The following is a 16,238-nucleotide window of genomic DNA, read 5'->3' on the forward strand; positions in this document are numbered from 1 at the left end:
ATAGAAGAAGGACGACAAATGAAGAACTCACACGTTTCCTTCCCACTAAAGTTTTTATGAAGATTTTGGGTTGTTGACCCGGTTCAATGTTGACGTTGACTTAATTTACTTATGTTGCTATCTCCGTTTATGGTCAAAGTACAAAGGTTCAAATATATATTAAAACAGATTGGTGTATATTTCTACAATCAAATATTATTTTTAAAATCATTTGAACTGCCTACTGGCAGCTTTTGTCTGTTTTGAAACAATTTTCCTGGATGCTATCATCTATGATTAGCCTATGTACATGTGATGTAGTCGGGAAGGAACTTGTGAAAGAAATGTGAATATTCTAAAAATATTAAACTGACAAAAAGCTGGTGAATATTTGAAGAAACCATTGACATCACAAACTTGAGATTAAAGTCTAGACTTTCAACAGGTGATTGACACCTTTTGACACCTATATTGGCTAAATGTATAAATAATTAGGATAACGCACATATTCATGCAGCTATTAATGAAATATTGAAGTTTGGTACACTTGTAGGAGCTAGTTACTTGCGTATTTGATATTTCCATATACTGACTATCATAGGTTCATCATACGTCTGTGATATTCTGTCTAGTGATCCAGAGGTAATGCTTCTACAAATATAAGCTTAAAATCATACACAGTATTGAACCAATTACGCTTGCCTGGTACATGTATTATATGCAATAACAGCGGTGTTGCACAAATACAGCATTCTGCTATAGATGTACATGTACCTCATGTACCTACATACTTTCATTATATCAATTATGAAAGTTAAAACAACAAATCTAACGTATCTCTTTTCTCTACATTCTCTCAAATTCTCTTATATACAAATGAATCTGGGTCTGTTCGCGCCCAATCATGTTCGCCCCCTTTCACATTTGCACCCTACATGTTTGCACCGAAACTCCGTTTGCACCCTACACGTTCACCCCCAAATTTAATTTAAACTATCATACATGTATGCTATGAAATTAATCTTCATACATGTATCTATTATTTGTAAAAAAAGTAATAATTATCGAGTCAAAGTTTTATTGGTTTTGTGTTTCATGTGTTTAATAATTTGTAAACGAGTTGTGGAAAGTGTATTGATATAAATATGTAGCCATCATATTGTCATACATGTCCAAACACACATGAGATCAAAGGAGACAAGCTGTTAAAACAATTATCTTTCATGTTTGTTATTTAAAATCCTTAAAGATTTTAGTCATACCAAGCTAAATATATGCAGTTCGGCGACTTACGTTTGCACGGACTGGTCCTACGTTTGTGCGGATAATATCCATGTTTGCGCGAATTTTACCTGTTTAAAAGTTACTACATTTGCGCGGATTTATACAAAATTATATGAAAAATAAATCCATAACTTTTTATAAAAAAAACTACTTAATATTGTTTAAATAAACTGATATTTGAACAAATCAACTTAACAAAATAAAAAAAAGAATTAATTAATTAACAAATTTGACGACTATTTAGTAGCCAGAGTCTTTTCATAGTCATTACATTAACAGTTTTATTCAACTTATCCAGCCATCTACACTTTCGTTGAGATTATTATACAAGTTAAGGCGACTACTTACATTAAAATTCGCGACAGTGATAACCAAGCCCTTGTAAAACGCTAAGACAAAGAGAAAATTCAGTTTACCGTTTGACAATTTCTGAAATTTCAAAATGGTGAAATTTCCCGTCAATGCTTATTTCAAATCGCTAGGATACAAGAACCAGGCAAGGACTGATAGATCTATAATAGATGATTCCTGTATAGATATCATCTGCATGTTTATTGCATTCTATTTATCATAAATAATTTATGACTATAAACTTTGAATGTCCTTTTCCATGATAGTCTCTGTATTTTATTCAGAACATTTATTTTACATAAATGTAGTACTTTCTAATGTTTATATAAATTAATTATATATTATTAATTATGTATTATATATATATATCAATATATTTATCGCCAATTTATGTTCAAAACAATAATCGAAAAACAAATTACAGGTAAAAAAACTCAGCTAAACTACAGGTAAATTCGCGCAAATGTAATGCGTTATTTACATCAAAGCAAGTTAAAAGATGTAAAACAACAATCACGATTTTTAAACACTAATAAAAAACACCAAATTAGGCTGTGTATAACTACCAATTAGCAGTAATCATACATAATTAACATTTAATAATTAATCATCAAATTAATAAAAAAAAGAATATATGATATTTCTTCAAATTGTATTCAAGAAAATAAAATTATTTGGTATATACATTAAAAAAATGTTTAATAATTCAACTGAAATTCTAATTCAAATTGGGCGCGAACGTGTAGGGTGCGAACAGACTTCTGGGGCGAACATGTGAGGTGCAAATGTGTAGGGTACAAAAGTATTTTGGGTGTAAACGGACCTGATACTTATACAAATGTACTTTTCTTTGACAACACTTGATTGGTTCCTATTAGTAAAAGGTATCTGCAGCATTGTCTAGAGATGTTTGGGGTATCTTTACACCACACACATTCATATCTTTAATAAAAACTAAATGTGACTCATTATTTTGAAAACCTACCTTGATGAAATTGCTACAATTGCAGTGTATTTGTAATATGTTAGATTAAAATTTTGTTTCAGATTAAAATTCCTATTTGATGACAATGGAAAGACTAGAAGAGCTGACATTTGACTGGTATTACTTCAGATATGCTGTTGCATCCTTTGCTATATTTTTTTTGTTTAACACCAAGATTGATGAATTTTCAAAAAGGATTTCTCCAAATTATGTTCATCTTCCAGAAGAAAAAAAGATAACTTGGCACACATAGTAAGTATATTAAACTAGACAGCAACACAACACAAGAAAGTAAAAAAAAAGATGCAGAATGAGATGAATCTCCACAGGAGACAAAAGGACATAAAAGAACATGTAGAATGTAAGCAACTGTAAGTCACCATACACCTTCAATCATCAACAAATTTCATATTAATAGCAAGCTATGAAAAGCCTCTAAATTACAAATGTTAAACATTTTAAACAAGAAAAATAATGCACATGATGTACAAGACATTAAAAGATTTAGCAAAAATAATATACAGCAACAAACGACAACCACTGAATTGCAGGCTCCTGACTTGGGACAGGCTCATATAGAATGTGGGTTAAATATGTTTGTGGTTATGCCAACCCTCTCATGATTTCTGGTCAATTTTCCAGAATTCAATATTATTTCAGATTCCAATAAGTTGTTGTTTCTTGCATTGATAAGCAATGTTCAGTGTCCTTAAGGCTTAAGTCAGTTTTATAAGAATTTGTCATGATAGACACTGATATATTTCTATTAGAATGTATAAATATTATCAATAGTCACTGTACATATCATTTTGATGACTGTTTTGAGTCAATGCCCCTTAAGGGTCATGATCTAGTGACTTCAAATTGATATCCAGTACTGATGTCCATCCAATTGTCTTTTTCTGAATTTTCTGCAGACAGGCAAGACATATCTCTGTGTCAACAATTTATTAATTTGTGTATAATATTTTAATTCAAGATAAAGTCTAATTGTGTATTTTTCTTGTGCAGTGTGTTCTCCATGCTACATGCATTTATTATGAGTTTCCTGTCAGTGTATGCATTAACAACAGACAAACAATTATGGACAGATCCAATATGGTAAGAGTGTTGTGATAAAAGTTTCATTTTGTGGGTATACATTTGCATTTATCATGTTTTTAAAGCACCATGTTTTTAAAGCACAAATTTGAATATCCATATATGTGCATATATAATATATTTGTTTATTGATTTTGACAATGTTTGAGGCATTAGGATGATTACATAGAGCATTTATTGATTTTTAGTATACTGACTTCAACCCATGTTTATATTTTTTTCATTGATTTTGAGGCATGCCATAGGAAACGTAACATAAGATGTTTATTGGTTTCTGATGACTGTTTATTTTGGCGGGATGGTTGTATTTGAAGTAATTATGACTGGATATAAACTCAGACTGATTAAAAATTTATTGATGATATGGTGAAATTTGTGCATATTCATTGATATTAGTACTTATAATGATTCAATACAGAATTTGAGTGTTGTGACGGAGTTTGCTTTTCTTGGCTTGCTATGGGAAATCTAGTCAATCTTGATTCTAACAAGTCAAGGACAAGAGATCTGCATTTTTATCATTTGTAAATAGGAAATATTTATTAAGAAAAAAAAATTGAAAAGTTTGATGTTTTCTATATATGATTGAATAGTATTTCAGTAGAATTTAAATAAGCTTACATGAAGGTTGTTACTGCGTATTCATTTATTTTCATGGATACCAATTTCGTAGTTTGATAAAAACTTGCATATTCTTGGATATTTAATTTCGTGGTTTTGGCATGGTCTGCATACATTTCTCTAGAGAATTTGTAATTCGTTGAGCATTTCGTGGTTCCCATGAAATCCAGGAAAATTAGTACCCAACGAATATCAATGAAACCACAGTAATTAGTTAATTTATTTCTTCTATATTTAAATACAAGGGTTCAGCTAGCATGGCTAGTCTGTTTGAATTTTAAAGCAAATTTTATTTGTCACTTCATTTTACAATATGGTGATAGTGTGCTTGATATCTAGTCACTAGTGTAAGAGGATGGGGTTTGAACCCTTTTTGGACCAAAACAGACATTTTATAATTGTTTTTTGCTTTTTTTTCCAATGAGCAGAAATCATTTTATAGTTACATGTACAAAGATGTAATAACTTTAGCAATGACTGGTTGATTCATAATAATGTGTAAAATAATGGGTAAGCTGCTATCCCAAGCTGACATGTTTGAAAATATCAAACTCAGAGTGTATTATAAAGTCTACTGGGTGTAGTTTAATGTTAGGATAAAATGTTGTGTTGCTGAAGACACATATTTTACTTATGATGTTAAGCAAAAGTCTAGCAAATCATATTTCACAGTATAAACCTCCTATGCACTTCCTTATGGCATGTCAAATATTATATACCTCTATCCCCACAGGAGGATTGTTACCATTTCCAAATATACGGTAAGTAACATATGCATCAAACATGCACTAAGAAAAAAGTGGACAGTTTGTGTAAATAAAAAACAAACAATTTTACTGGACAGAAAGGTGTCCAAAATGAAAATATCATTACACATAGAAATATATAATTGGATATTCTGTATTTATCATGCTTTACCATACAACAAGATCAAACGGCTAATAGACCGAACTCTTAATTATTGAAATCTTTTCTTTTGCCATGTTAAGATTTGCATTGTCTTGGTATATATAAGGTACATACAATCTGGCTACCCAGGTGTATCATATGCTTAATTATATACTAAGAAGTCACAATATCATTCTCATGATCAAAATATTATCTTCTGATTTATAGTTGACCTTAAACTGCTTTATCTGTTTTGCTAAGCTTTTATTTGGTTTGATGCATGCAAACTTTTTATCGTGAATATACCTGATGATAGTTATTATTTAGCCGTCTTTGTTAAATTCATTCATAATGTATTTAGAGTGTTTTAGTTCTTGTCGTTCAGTATCTTTGCTGATCTATTTTGAAATACCTATTGGTTGGCTTAAATATATATATAATATTTGTGTACTAATCAGCTCAACTGGTTGAAACTTTTGCTATAAATTGTCATCCTATATCTGATGTTTGTTAACATTTTCAAGATCTCCTCCTTTGACAATACATTGTAAATTTGATGTTTGTCTTTAAAGTGTCTAGATTGTAGTTTATAATTTATATTTTAATCAATCTGAATCTGCAATCAATATGGCCACAGTTGCTAAAAATAGAACATTAATAATGGTAAATGCAGTTGATTCTCGAATACTTTTTTAAATCCGAATCAATACAAACATTTTTTGAATTTCAAGAACTAATAAAACTCAATTTCTATAAGATAGATTTTTGTGATTCTAATTTGTTATGTTGATATGAAATTGCATATGAAGAGTGATTTAGGTTCCTTGGAGACTTTAATTTTGTTGCTTAGCCTACATCTCCTTTTATTAGCTCACCTGGCCTGAAGTGCCAAGTGAGCTTTTCCCATCACTTGGCGTCTGGCGTCTGTCGTCGTCCTGCGTTAACTTTTACAAAAATCTTCTCTGAAACTACTGGGCCAAATTAAACCAAACTTGGCCACAATCATCATTGGGGTATCTAGTTTAAAAAATGTGTCCGGTGACCCGGCCAACCAACCAAAATGGCCACCATGGCTAAAAATAGAACATAGGGGTAAAATGCAGTTTTTGGCTTATAACTCAAAAACCAAAGCATTTAGAGCAAATCTGACAAGGGTTAAAATTGTTTATCAGGTCAAGATCTATCTGCCCTGAAATTATCAGATGAATCAGATAACTCGTTGTTGGGTTCCTGCCCCTGAATTGGTAATTTTAAGGAAATTTTACTGTTTTTGGTTATTATCTTGAAAATTATTATAGATAGAAATAAACTGTAAACAGCCATTATGTTCAGCAAAGTAAGATTTACAAATAAGTCAACATGACCGAAATGGTCAGTTGACCCCTTTAGGAGTTATTGCCCTTCATAGTCAATTTTTAACCATTTTTCGTAAGGGACGACATCAAAAGTTCAATGTAGGATAAAAAACTTAATTCACATAGTTTTTTCATTGACCCCCCCACCCCCCTCTTAACTTAATTTGGGAAAAATTGATTTACCAATAGGGATATATGTAAAAATCGATTTTAGATATACAAAACTTGCAGAATTTTAACCCCCCCACCCCCAAACTATTTGATTTAAGTTTTTTATCCTACATCGATCTTTTGATGTCGTCCCTAAATCTTAGTAATCTTTTACAAAAATCTTCTCCTCTGAAACTACTGGGCCAAATTTATCCACACTTGGCCACAATTATCTTTGGGGTATCTAGTTTAAAAAATGTGTCCGGTGACCCGGCCAACCAACCAAGATGGCCGCCACGGCTAAAAATAGAACATAGGAGTAAAATGCAGTTTTTGGCTTATAACTCAAAAACCAAAGCGTTTAGAGCAAATCTGACATGGGGTTAAATTGTTTATCAGGTCAAGATCTATCTGCCCTGACATTTTCAGATAAATCGGACTACCCGTTGTTGGGTTGCTGCCCCTGAATTGGTAATTTTTAGGAAATTTTGCTGTTTTTGGTTATTGTCTTGAATATTATTATAGATAGAGATAAACTGTAAACAGCAATAATGTTCAGCAAAGTAAGATTTACAAATAAGTCAACATGACGGAAATGGTCAATTGACCCCCTAAGGAGTTATTGTCCTTTATAGTCAATTTTCAACAATTTTTATAAAATTTGTAAATTTTTACTAACATTTTCCACTGAAAATACTGGGCCAAGTTCATTATAGATAGAGATAATTGTAAGCAGCAAGGATGTTCAGTAAAGTAAGATGTACAAACACATCACCATCACCAAAATACAATTTTGTCATGAATCCATCTGCTTCCTTTGTTTAATAGTCACATAGACCAAGGTGAGCGACACAGGCTCTTTAGAGCCTCTAGTTTATATATACAGAATGCATTTTGATATGTTTCTATTATCCTTGAATAAAGTTGTGCATGTTATAACAAATGTTTTTTTTATTTTTTACCCCCATTTGTGTATCTATTTATTTGTGAATAAGGTGGTTAAATTCAATGACCTTTTACATCTTTTTGTCAGTCTGTTCGTGTGTATATTTTACTGTTTTGGTAATAATGTATTCAGATTGTTAGATTTTTATGACAAGATGGGCTTGAAAGACATTATGATTTTGATATATAAAAATCCAAGTAATGAGTTCCATTGCCATTTTCCAAGTACCTTAGTAAAATTTAAAGAGATGTAAAATCTTTTAAAAACTGATGAATACATCAGATTCATTCAAACTCATTGAAATAAGGGATGAGCTACGTCGGATAGAAATTGACTTTACATAAATGCATATCAAAATATCAGTTGCCCATTTTTCAGGTTGACAAAACTCTATGCAAATCAAGGTCTGTAACAGTTTGAGTACATATAAGAACTCAACAAAACAGACCAAAATTTATCTTTTATTTTGTATTAGAATGTTCCAAAATTGGTAAAAGTCTTACATATGTACCACAATTAGTAAAAGTCTTACATATGTACCACAATTAGTAAAAGTCTTACATATGTACCACAATTAGTAAAAGTCAAACATATGTACCACAATCAGTAAAAGTCTTACATATGTACCACAATTAGTAAAAGTCTTATATATGTACCACAATTTATATTTCTATTTCAGGTGTAATAGCCCTGTATCAAGAATTTCCTGTGGTATTTGTGTTGGATATATGCTATTTGGTAAGTTTATAGTACTGAATTTCATTTCATGAGGTGACTCTTATCTGTGAAGTTCAGCAGAAAAAAATGGATATATTAAGCTCACCTTTTGGTAAATGTTTGCAATACTTTGTTAACTTTGAGTGTTTTGTAGTTGAGTTGATATAATTCAAAATTACCATTTAGTATAAATCAAATTTATTAAGCATTATCAATTCTAACATTGCCTATAAGTTAAAAAAAATATTTAAACTGTATAATCAATTTTTGTCTTTAAAACATGTTTAAAACAGTTACTTGAAATGAATATACAGGTAAGTAAAGTTCTTTTGCATGAAAGTTTTCAGAACTAAAACTAAGGTCACAAACTTTGTACAAAACTGTCAAAAGTCCAAAAGAGAACAGATACTTATCAATGTCATAAGAATGTACCGGGGTAATCAAGATGACATAATTTCTACTTCAATTAATTTCACTACTATTATTTAGATATATTTTGTCATATAAAATGACCAAAATAAGTGTGATTTATTTGATGTGAAGTGCTTTATAATGGTTTGTGAATTTGGGAATGCAGTCGGTGCTATTTTTTTATTACCCTGTTTGCATTCTATACCCTTCTGTGTTGAAACGGATGTGATTACAGTAAATTTAAACTTGTGACAGATTTCAAGTTAGATACACTGTGAACACTATAAAACTGAGTTTGAATGACATTTTATTGATTTTCAGAATTTTTTAGGATCATAGCAAGTATGTTTTTTCACATATGTCCATTTCCATAACGTATCTTTATTTATTATGACCCGACATTGATTTAGGCTACATTAAGATAGTGTCAAATCCTGTCAATATATATGATCCTGTGTGCAGTAATAATACTAATAACATGTTGTGATTATTTTGGTGACTAGAAAACAAAACAAGGGAAAAGTAACATTTTTAATGTGTTCAGCTGTCACGATTAGATCGGATAAACAGTTAACGTTAACAAATAAAGTAAAAATTTATCTTTTTCAATAAATGTATACCCTATACCAATACAAATAAGTTGACAATATGTCAATTATTGCAGTACCAATACAAAGTTTTGCGTTTGAAAGAAATATTTAAGACCATACATTTTTTTTTTATATTTGCAGACTTTTATATTATGCTTAAGAATTACAAGCAACTTTGGGATTGGTTCTTTGTCTTTCATCACTCAGCCACAATATATGCTTATTTAGCAGTTATGGTAAGTTATGGAACTGATTACTCACAAGGAATTCAAAAACTTCATGAGAAATATAATGAACAACTACTCATGAAGAATTTAAGAATTCATTATTTCCACCATGCAGTGCATCTGCAAACACATTTTCTCCACTGCAAATTGCAAACACACGTTATGAAATAATATATTGCATGATCTACTGTTTGTCGTCCTTGATTTATCTATAAAAAAAAGTGTTGTAAAAATAAGACAGCAATAATTAATAAACATGATTAAAGAAATATGACCTTATTAAAAAGTAAATTGCTGTCATTGCACAACTAAACAAGGATGTCCATGGTACACCATGAACCACTAGCATTATACTATACTTCTAATGAAATTTCACCAGATTGTCCTGGCAGTATGTTAAAGATATCAAAGCAGTAATTATTGTTTGCAGTCCTAGAAAAATTGGCAACACCTATGACAAAACCTTTAACAACTTAGAAATCAAAGATTTGATAACCTCACATATTTACTTCAACTAAAGTGTCGATTGCACTGAGTATGACACTTTGGCTTATAATTAATTATAATTAAGAAAATTGTGTGAAATATTCAAGATTTAACATTAGATTTTATTTCTTTTAGTCTTATGGCGTTCTACCATTTTTTGCAATATACAGACTGTTGGCTGAAATTTCAACACCTTTTGTAGATTTAAGGTATGTATATCATGTATATAGTTTTCCATTGACTTAATAAATTATTGAGCTGGGGTTATTTCCCTTTAATGGTCTTTTGTAGACAGATTTATTTTCTTATTTGACAGATAAGTTTGAACATGTGATACAAGCATGTCTGTTTAAAGATCATTACTACATGTATATATCATAGTGATGAATTGTACAAGGGTTAAGCTAATAAAAATACTAAGATACGAAAACAACTTTTTTTTAGTGTCTAGTGGTAAATATCTAAGTTGAGCTTGGTTCATTTATGAAGGAATTGGTGTAAATAACCAGACAACATTATGGCAAGGGGAATCAGTCAAAGCTTATATTATATTGAAGGAAAACTTTTATATTACTTTTTTATGTTTTAGTCATACTACAGCCTCTGGTTTTGTCACCATGTATGTGTGTATGAAGGTGCTTAGAAATTTCAATGTTTTTTTATTGAAAGAAATATTTTAAGACTATTTCCAAAATAGATAAACAACAATCTGTGATTAACTGTACACAAAAAAAATGAAGAGAAAAAGTTAAGGAACACAAAATTGTAAGGGAGATAACCGAGGATGCATTCATTGGAATTCAGTATTCCTTTGTTCATTAGTTTTGTTGATAATGGTAATTGGTAACGTAATGATAAAATCCAATTTTAAGAATTAAAATTTTGGATAAGAACATAATGCAAAATAAATCATTGGATAAGTTACAAAAATCTTTTGTCATATCCAAACAAACAAAAGAAAGTATAGTTGTCACAAACAAGAGTAAATGCCCTTTTGAAAATAAGGAATTTCATCACTTTTGCCTATTATCTTGAGAACTTTGAGAAATGGATGAAATACATAATTTCCATAAATGGTCAGGAATGAAAAATAATCTACTAAAATACCAATTTTAATGAAACGCTTAATTAACCACTTATTATTATTGCCCTTGTATAATAAATTTCTGGGTTCTTGCTTTATATCTTGAATTTATTAACGCATAGTAAAACATGAAAACAGCAAAACTAATCAGCAACAAGATCTTTTAAGAATTATGAAAATGATGGAAACCAATTATCCACTCCTGTAGGAGTTATTGTCCTTTAATGCTTTTTAATTTTAAAAAGTATTATAAACAGACAGAAACTTTAAACAGCCAAAAAATAATAAGAAATTCAAGATCTTTGAAATTTAATGAAAATTTTGTAAATATAGTTGTTCTGATATTTGTAATTTATCAATATGATGTCATTTGACCAGATGAGTTTTTCAGACTCCTTTGGGGCCTCTAGTTTATATTTGACACAAATTATTTTGATATTCCAAAATTCAAGACAGTGATAATTATAATTTAGTTTTTGGGGAATGAAATGCAGTAGAAGGCACAGTAGACATTTAGCCTACTTTCAGATGGTCTTAACATCGACATGTAGGAGTTGATGGATTGGAATTAAAGATAATGTATCCTTTCAATCAAGTTAAAATCCCATGAAACATTTTTTTTTATCCATTTACAATTTGTCAAATGTGGGAAAATGAGCAAAAATTACATTAAAAAACAGATGTTTCATCTTTTTTTTTTATAATTGTGTTCATTTGCCCTATATTTTTAAATGGTTAAATAACAACATTTGTCAAGAACTGAAAATAATACTACATCATATGTGTTACATGTGTTAAGTATAATTGTGTTTTTCTCTTTTTAGGTGGTTTATTGATACACTTGGATACCCTAAAACCAGTTTACAGAATATGGTCAATGGTGTGTTAATGACACTCTCGTTTTTGATAGTGCGTATATTAGTGATGCCTCACTTTTGGTATATAGTGTACTCGGTGATTGGGACTGAAGACTTTAATAGAATCGGTCATATAAGACTTGTACTTGTTCTTTCTTGCTTTATTTTAGATACGATAAATATTTTTTGGTTTTTGAAAATGTGTAGAGGAGTTAAAAAGGTTATTACATTGAAATTGGATGCAAATAAAAATGAAGTAGCTCATAAAAATGATTGATGTGAATTTTTAAAAGTATTTATGTTATTTTTTATTGGATGCACTTATTTATGGTTGCTTGTATGATTTGAATCAGTTATTATTAGTCATGTTGGCGAACAATCAATGTATCTTGTTTATAAGTAATGAGGTTGATTATCATTTATTTGTTATTTATACAAAATAAATTAAGTTTTTAAATAAGTGCTGTTCAAATTTTTCTTTTGCCTTCAAAGTTTAACATGTATAGATCGGTTTTGGTACGAAGTACTTTTTGCCTGAGTTATTTCCCTTGCCTGCTATTTTGAAGGGGAAAATGGTCGATTTCTTATTTTACTACCTAAGTTGAAACATGTTGAGCAAACAAGTCTGATAAAAGATCCCAAATGTTTCTTAAGTCTAGTGTTTAATGTAAGAAGTTGAATTTGTCTGATATATGAATGAAATATGTGCACCTACCCATCAATATGGCAACAAATTGGAAGTACCTTTACATCAAATTATATCTGAGGGAGGATTAAATGTTGTCCTGTGGGCAGTGTTACTTCAGTTGACTAACAAGTTTTAAATCTGGTTCAGCATGTTGGTTTATTTTTTAGAAGAGTTCATTTTCATTACCTATTAACATATTTTCATTCTAAATGTTTTTAAATATTCTACCAAGATTTCCAATACATAAAATTAAATTACAAAAAAGGGACAATGCTCAATTTCAAGTTTCATTTAAATCTATACACTGGTTTAAGAGGAATTATGAAAAGGAGATTTGTATACCAAAGAAATAATGTAAATTCAGAAATCATGGTGTTCATTTAATGTTTCGATTTTGTCAATTTTGACCAAAATACTAAATTAATTGTTCAATTCATATACAAAATTCAAAATGCAAGTTTTAATTATTACGATTATAACCCTGGTGCATTTTTAGCAAAAATAAAAACATCACAATAATTTCTGAATTTACAGTATATCAATGTTTCCTTATTATCAATTACATCAGTACAACAGCTACTGTAAGCTATGAACTGTGCCATATCTCCTTTAGGATGTCATTTGCCCTCAGAACTGTGCCATATCTCCTTTAGGATGTGATTTGCCCTCAGAATATTGTATCATACCCTGATTATTGTATGCCTTGCCTACCACATTTCTTCTTCTGCACTGCCAACAGATACTCCCCGAGCTGCACATGAGTCTGGTGTCTAGAAACCAAAATGTTTACTATTATTTCTCCAGATCCCTTTTAAACAAATTTGATAGGTTTTTTTTCTCTGACGGTCTGACCTAGGTTTACCCTCCAGATGTGGAGCACATGCTTATACTAAACAAGAATGCACACTCTGAAATGTCTCATATGATTTGTTTATCATGATTGAACAAATGTTGAAATAGATATAGGAAGATGTGGTGTGAGTGCCAATGAGACAACTCTCAATCCAAATAACAATTAAATAAAAGTAAACCATAAAAGGTCAATGTAAGGCCTTCGACACAGAGCCTTGGCTCACACCGAACAACAAGCTATAAAGGGCCCCCAAAATTACTAGTGTGAAACCATTCAAACGGGAAAACCAACGTTCTGATTTATATAAAATAAAAAAGGTCTATCATATGAAGGTTTTACTACAAGTATCATATACTCTTGAGCATGTCAAGATATTCAATGAATAATGAATTTAGGGTCAAGGTCAGATGAACCATTCCATACACCAAATATTGTTGACATATTGCTTCTAGTATCTGATTTAATGACAAAATAACAAAAGCATGGACCAATGAATCATGAAAATGAGATCACATTCATATGAATCCTGCCAGATGGACATGTACACCTTATAAACATTCCATATATTAAATATATAATTGACATATAGTATCTGATAATCCTACAAAACCAAAAAAACTTTATATTGACCAATGGACCATGAACATGATGTCAAGGACATATGAAACATCAGACAGACATGTCCACTTTACAATCATACTTTCACAAAACATATAATTGATAATCTGACCTATTGACTCTAAAATAAATAGGTGTCTTCTCTATATAAAAGAGGGATGAAAGATACCAAAGGGACAGTCAAACTCATAAATCTAAAATAAACTGACAACGCCAAGGCTAAAAATGAAAAAGACAAACAGACAAACAATAGTACACGACACAACATAGAATACTAAAGAATAAACAACACGAACCCCACCAAAAACTAGGGGTGATCTCAGGTGCTCTGGGAGGGTAAGCAGATCCTGCTTCACATGTGGCACCCGTCGTGTTGTTTATGTGATAACAAATCCGGTAAGTAGCCTAACTCGGCAGGTCACATTCATGAAAGGGAAGGGGATTGTAGTTATGACGTAAGGAACATATCCGATATCATTTGTGAAACGGTTATTCCATAACGGTCAACCAACTCGTGATGGCGTCCTTAAAAAATACGAAGGGATGATTTCAACTTCACCATTTGGAACTCTATATCTTTCATCTGCAACTTTCATGCCAATCGAACAAAACAAACTAGTTACCATCTGGAAAACATTTTCCACAAAATTTCTATCTTAGAACCAGAGACCTTGCATCTTGACCTATTGACCCCAAAATTTTAAGGCAATTTCTTTCATCTGTGCTTTTAAGCTGTTCAAGTTTCATTTCTATAAAACAAGGGAAGATTTAATTATCTAGGAGAAACCAATGATTATATGCTTTGTAAATTGTTCCAGGTATCTGAAATTAACTTGGGTGTTTTTTTAACTGTTATAAGCTGACCTTAGATGGGTTTGGTTATTATTTTTTTTTATCTTTTTGGTCATATGCTCTTCACCTGTTCCGGTTCTTACACATACCTGACTTTTGAATACTGGTATAAGGCTTTGAGTGTTCCTGATGAAAGTAAATCCAGAAAGTGTTTTGGATGCATGAAACTTATTAAGTGTTGTTTTATTTTGTATTTGTTTAATATGCAAAAAATCCACTGGTCATTGAAGACCATAAACAAGAAAAAAATCAAATTAATCAGAGTTAATTACTTTATTACAACTGTATTATGATATGTTGTAGAAATAATACATGTATTATCCAATTCCCATAAAGAAAAATTTATTAAAGAGAACAGACATTTTATTTCCAATTGCACACAAAAGAATCTACTTCAATGTTCCAACTTTACACCCTGTCTATCAATCCAAAGCTAAATAAAGTTTTCATTTTTTAAACATTTGTAACCAGAATTTGTAAATTATCTCCCCTTACCCTTCTTTCTCTCCCACCCCCACCCCCTAAAAAAAGTTGGTTACCTCACTCATTTCGATGAATATTTCTATAGTTTAATAAATAAAAACTCTGTTTTTTTTTTCTTTTGCTATTTTTTGGTTAACCTAAAACAAGGTTTATATTTTCTTATTTTAAAGTCTTTAACAATATTGCCCATATATTTTTGATAGATACAATCCACATCTACAATGACTGTACTTCAGTGGAGTGTTCTCATATTATACTAATTTCAAAAATAGTTGGCTCCATACTTTTGAGAGCCAATAACTTCACAGAGATTCTATAACAATTATTCTTGATACATACAACATTTATGTGTATCTTAATATAAATGTATATATGTGTATCACAAATTCTTATACTGCAAACCATCTTATTTTCATAGATATGTATTTTTGTGTTGAGACTTTCCTGTCCAACTTCGATATTATTTTTATAATTTTCTTGATGTAAGGAAAGATCAAATTTAGACATCTTTGTGATGATTTATATTCACTAAATTTTTAACTTGAATATCTGATGTATATAAGTTGGTTGACAGTATGCTATATATATAGAGAGAGAGATTTTCAATTTTTACTTTCTTTTCTATCAAAGTTTAAAATAATTACAGTTTATATGGCAGTGTGTTATTACATTTAACAATCACAAGCCAAAGTTACCTGTACTCAAATAGAAC

At 30.5% G+C, this 16,238-nt stretch overlaps 1 protein-coding gene across 6 annotated transcripts; it reads left to right on the forward strand.

Moving 5' to 3' along the window:
• The first annotated feature begins 18 nt into the window (after positions 1 to 18).
• Positions 19 to 12,492, forward strand: LOC143048292 (TLC domain-containing protein 4-B-like). Of its 6 annotated transcripts, XR_012969785.1 has the most exons (8): positions 23 to 424; positions 2,662 to 2,851; positions 3,611 to 3,700; positions 5,055 to 5,082; positions 8,340 to 8,398; positions 9,520 to 9,614; positions 10,227 to 10,300; positions 12,000 to 12,130. XR_012969785.1 is itself a non-coding variant. In XM_076221881.1 (7 exons), exons 2-7 carry the CDS (start codon positions 2,679 to 2,681, stop codon positions 12,307 to 12,309), a joined length of 801 nt encoding a protein of 266 aa, XP_076077996.1. In that variant the 5' UTR covers positions 19 to 146; positions 2,662 to 2,678; the 3' UTR covers positions 12,310 to 12,492. The 6 variants fall into 6 exon arrangements, 5 of the variants coding, with proteins under 5 accessions (XP_076077996.1, XP_076077997.1, XP_076077998.1 ...); XM_076221881.1 differs by lacking the exon at positions 5,055 to 5,082 and having other exon boundaries at positions 19 to 146; positions 12,000 to 12,492; XM_076221882.1 differs by lacking the exon at positions 9,520 to 9,614 and having other exon boundaries at positions 21 to 424; positions 12,000 to 12,492.
• Positions 12,493 to 16,238: the final 3,746 nt, after the last annotated feature.

Source organism: Mytilus galloprovincialis, chromosome 10 (genome assembly GCF_965363235.1).
Source record: "Mytilus galloprovincialis chromosome 10, xbMytGall1.hap1.1, whole genome shotgun sequence".
In the NCBI taxonomy this organism is placed as follows: domain Eukaryota; kingdom Metazoa; phylum Mollusca; class Bivalvia; order Mytilida; family Mytilidae; genus Mytilus; species Mytilus galloprovincialis.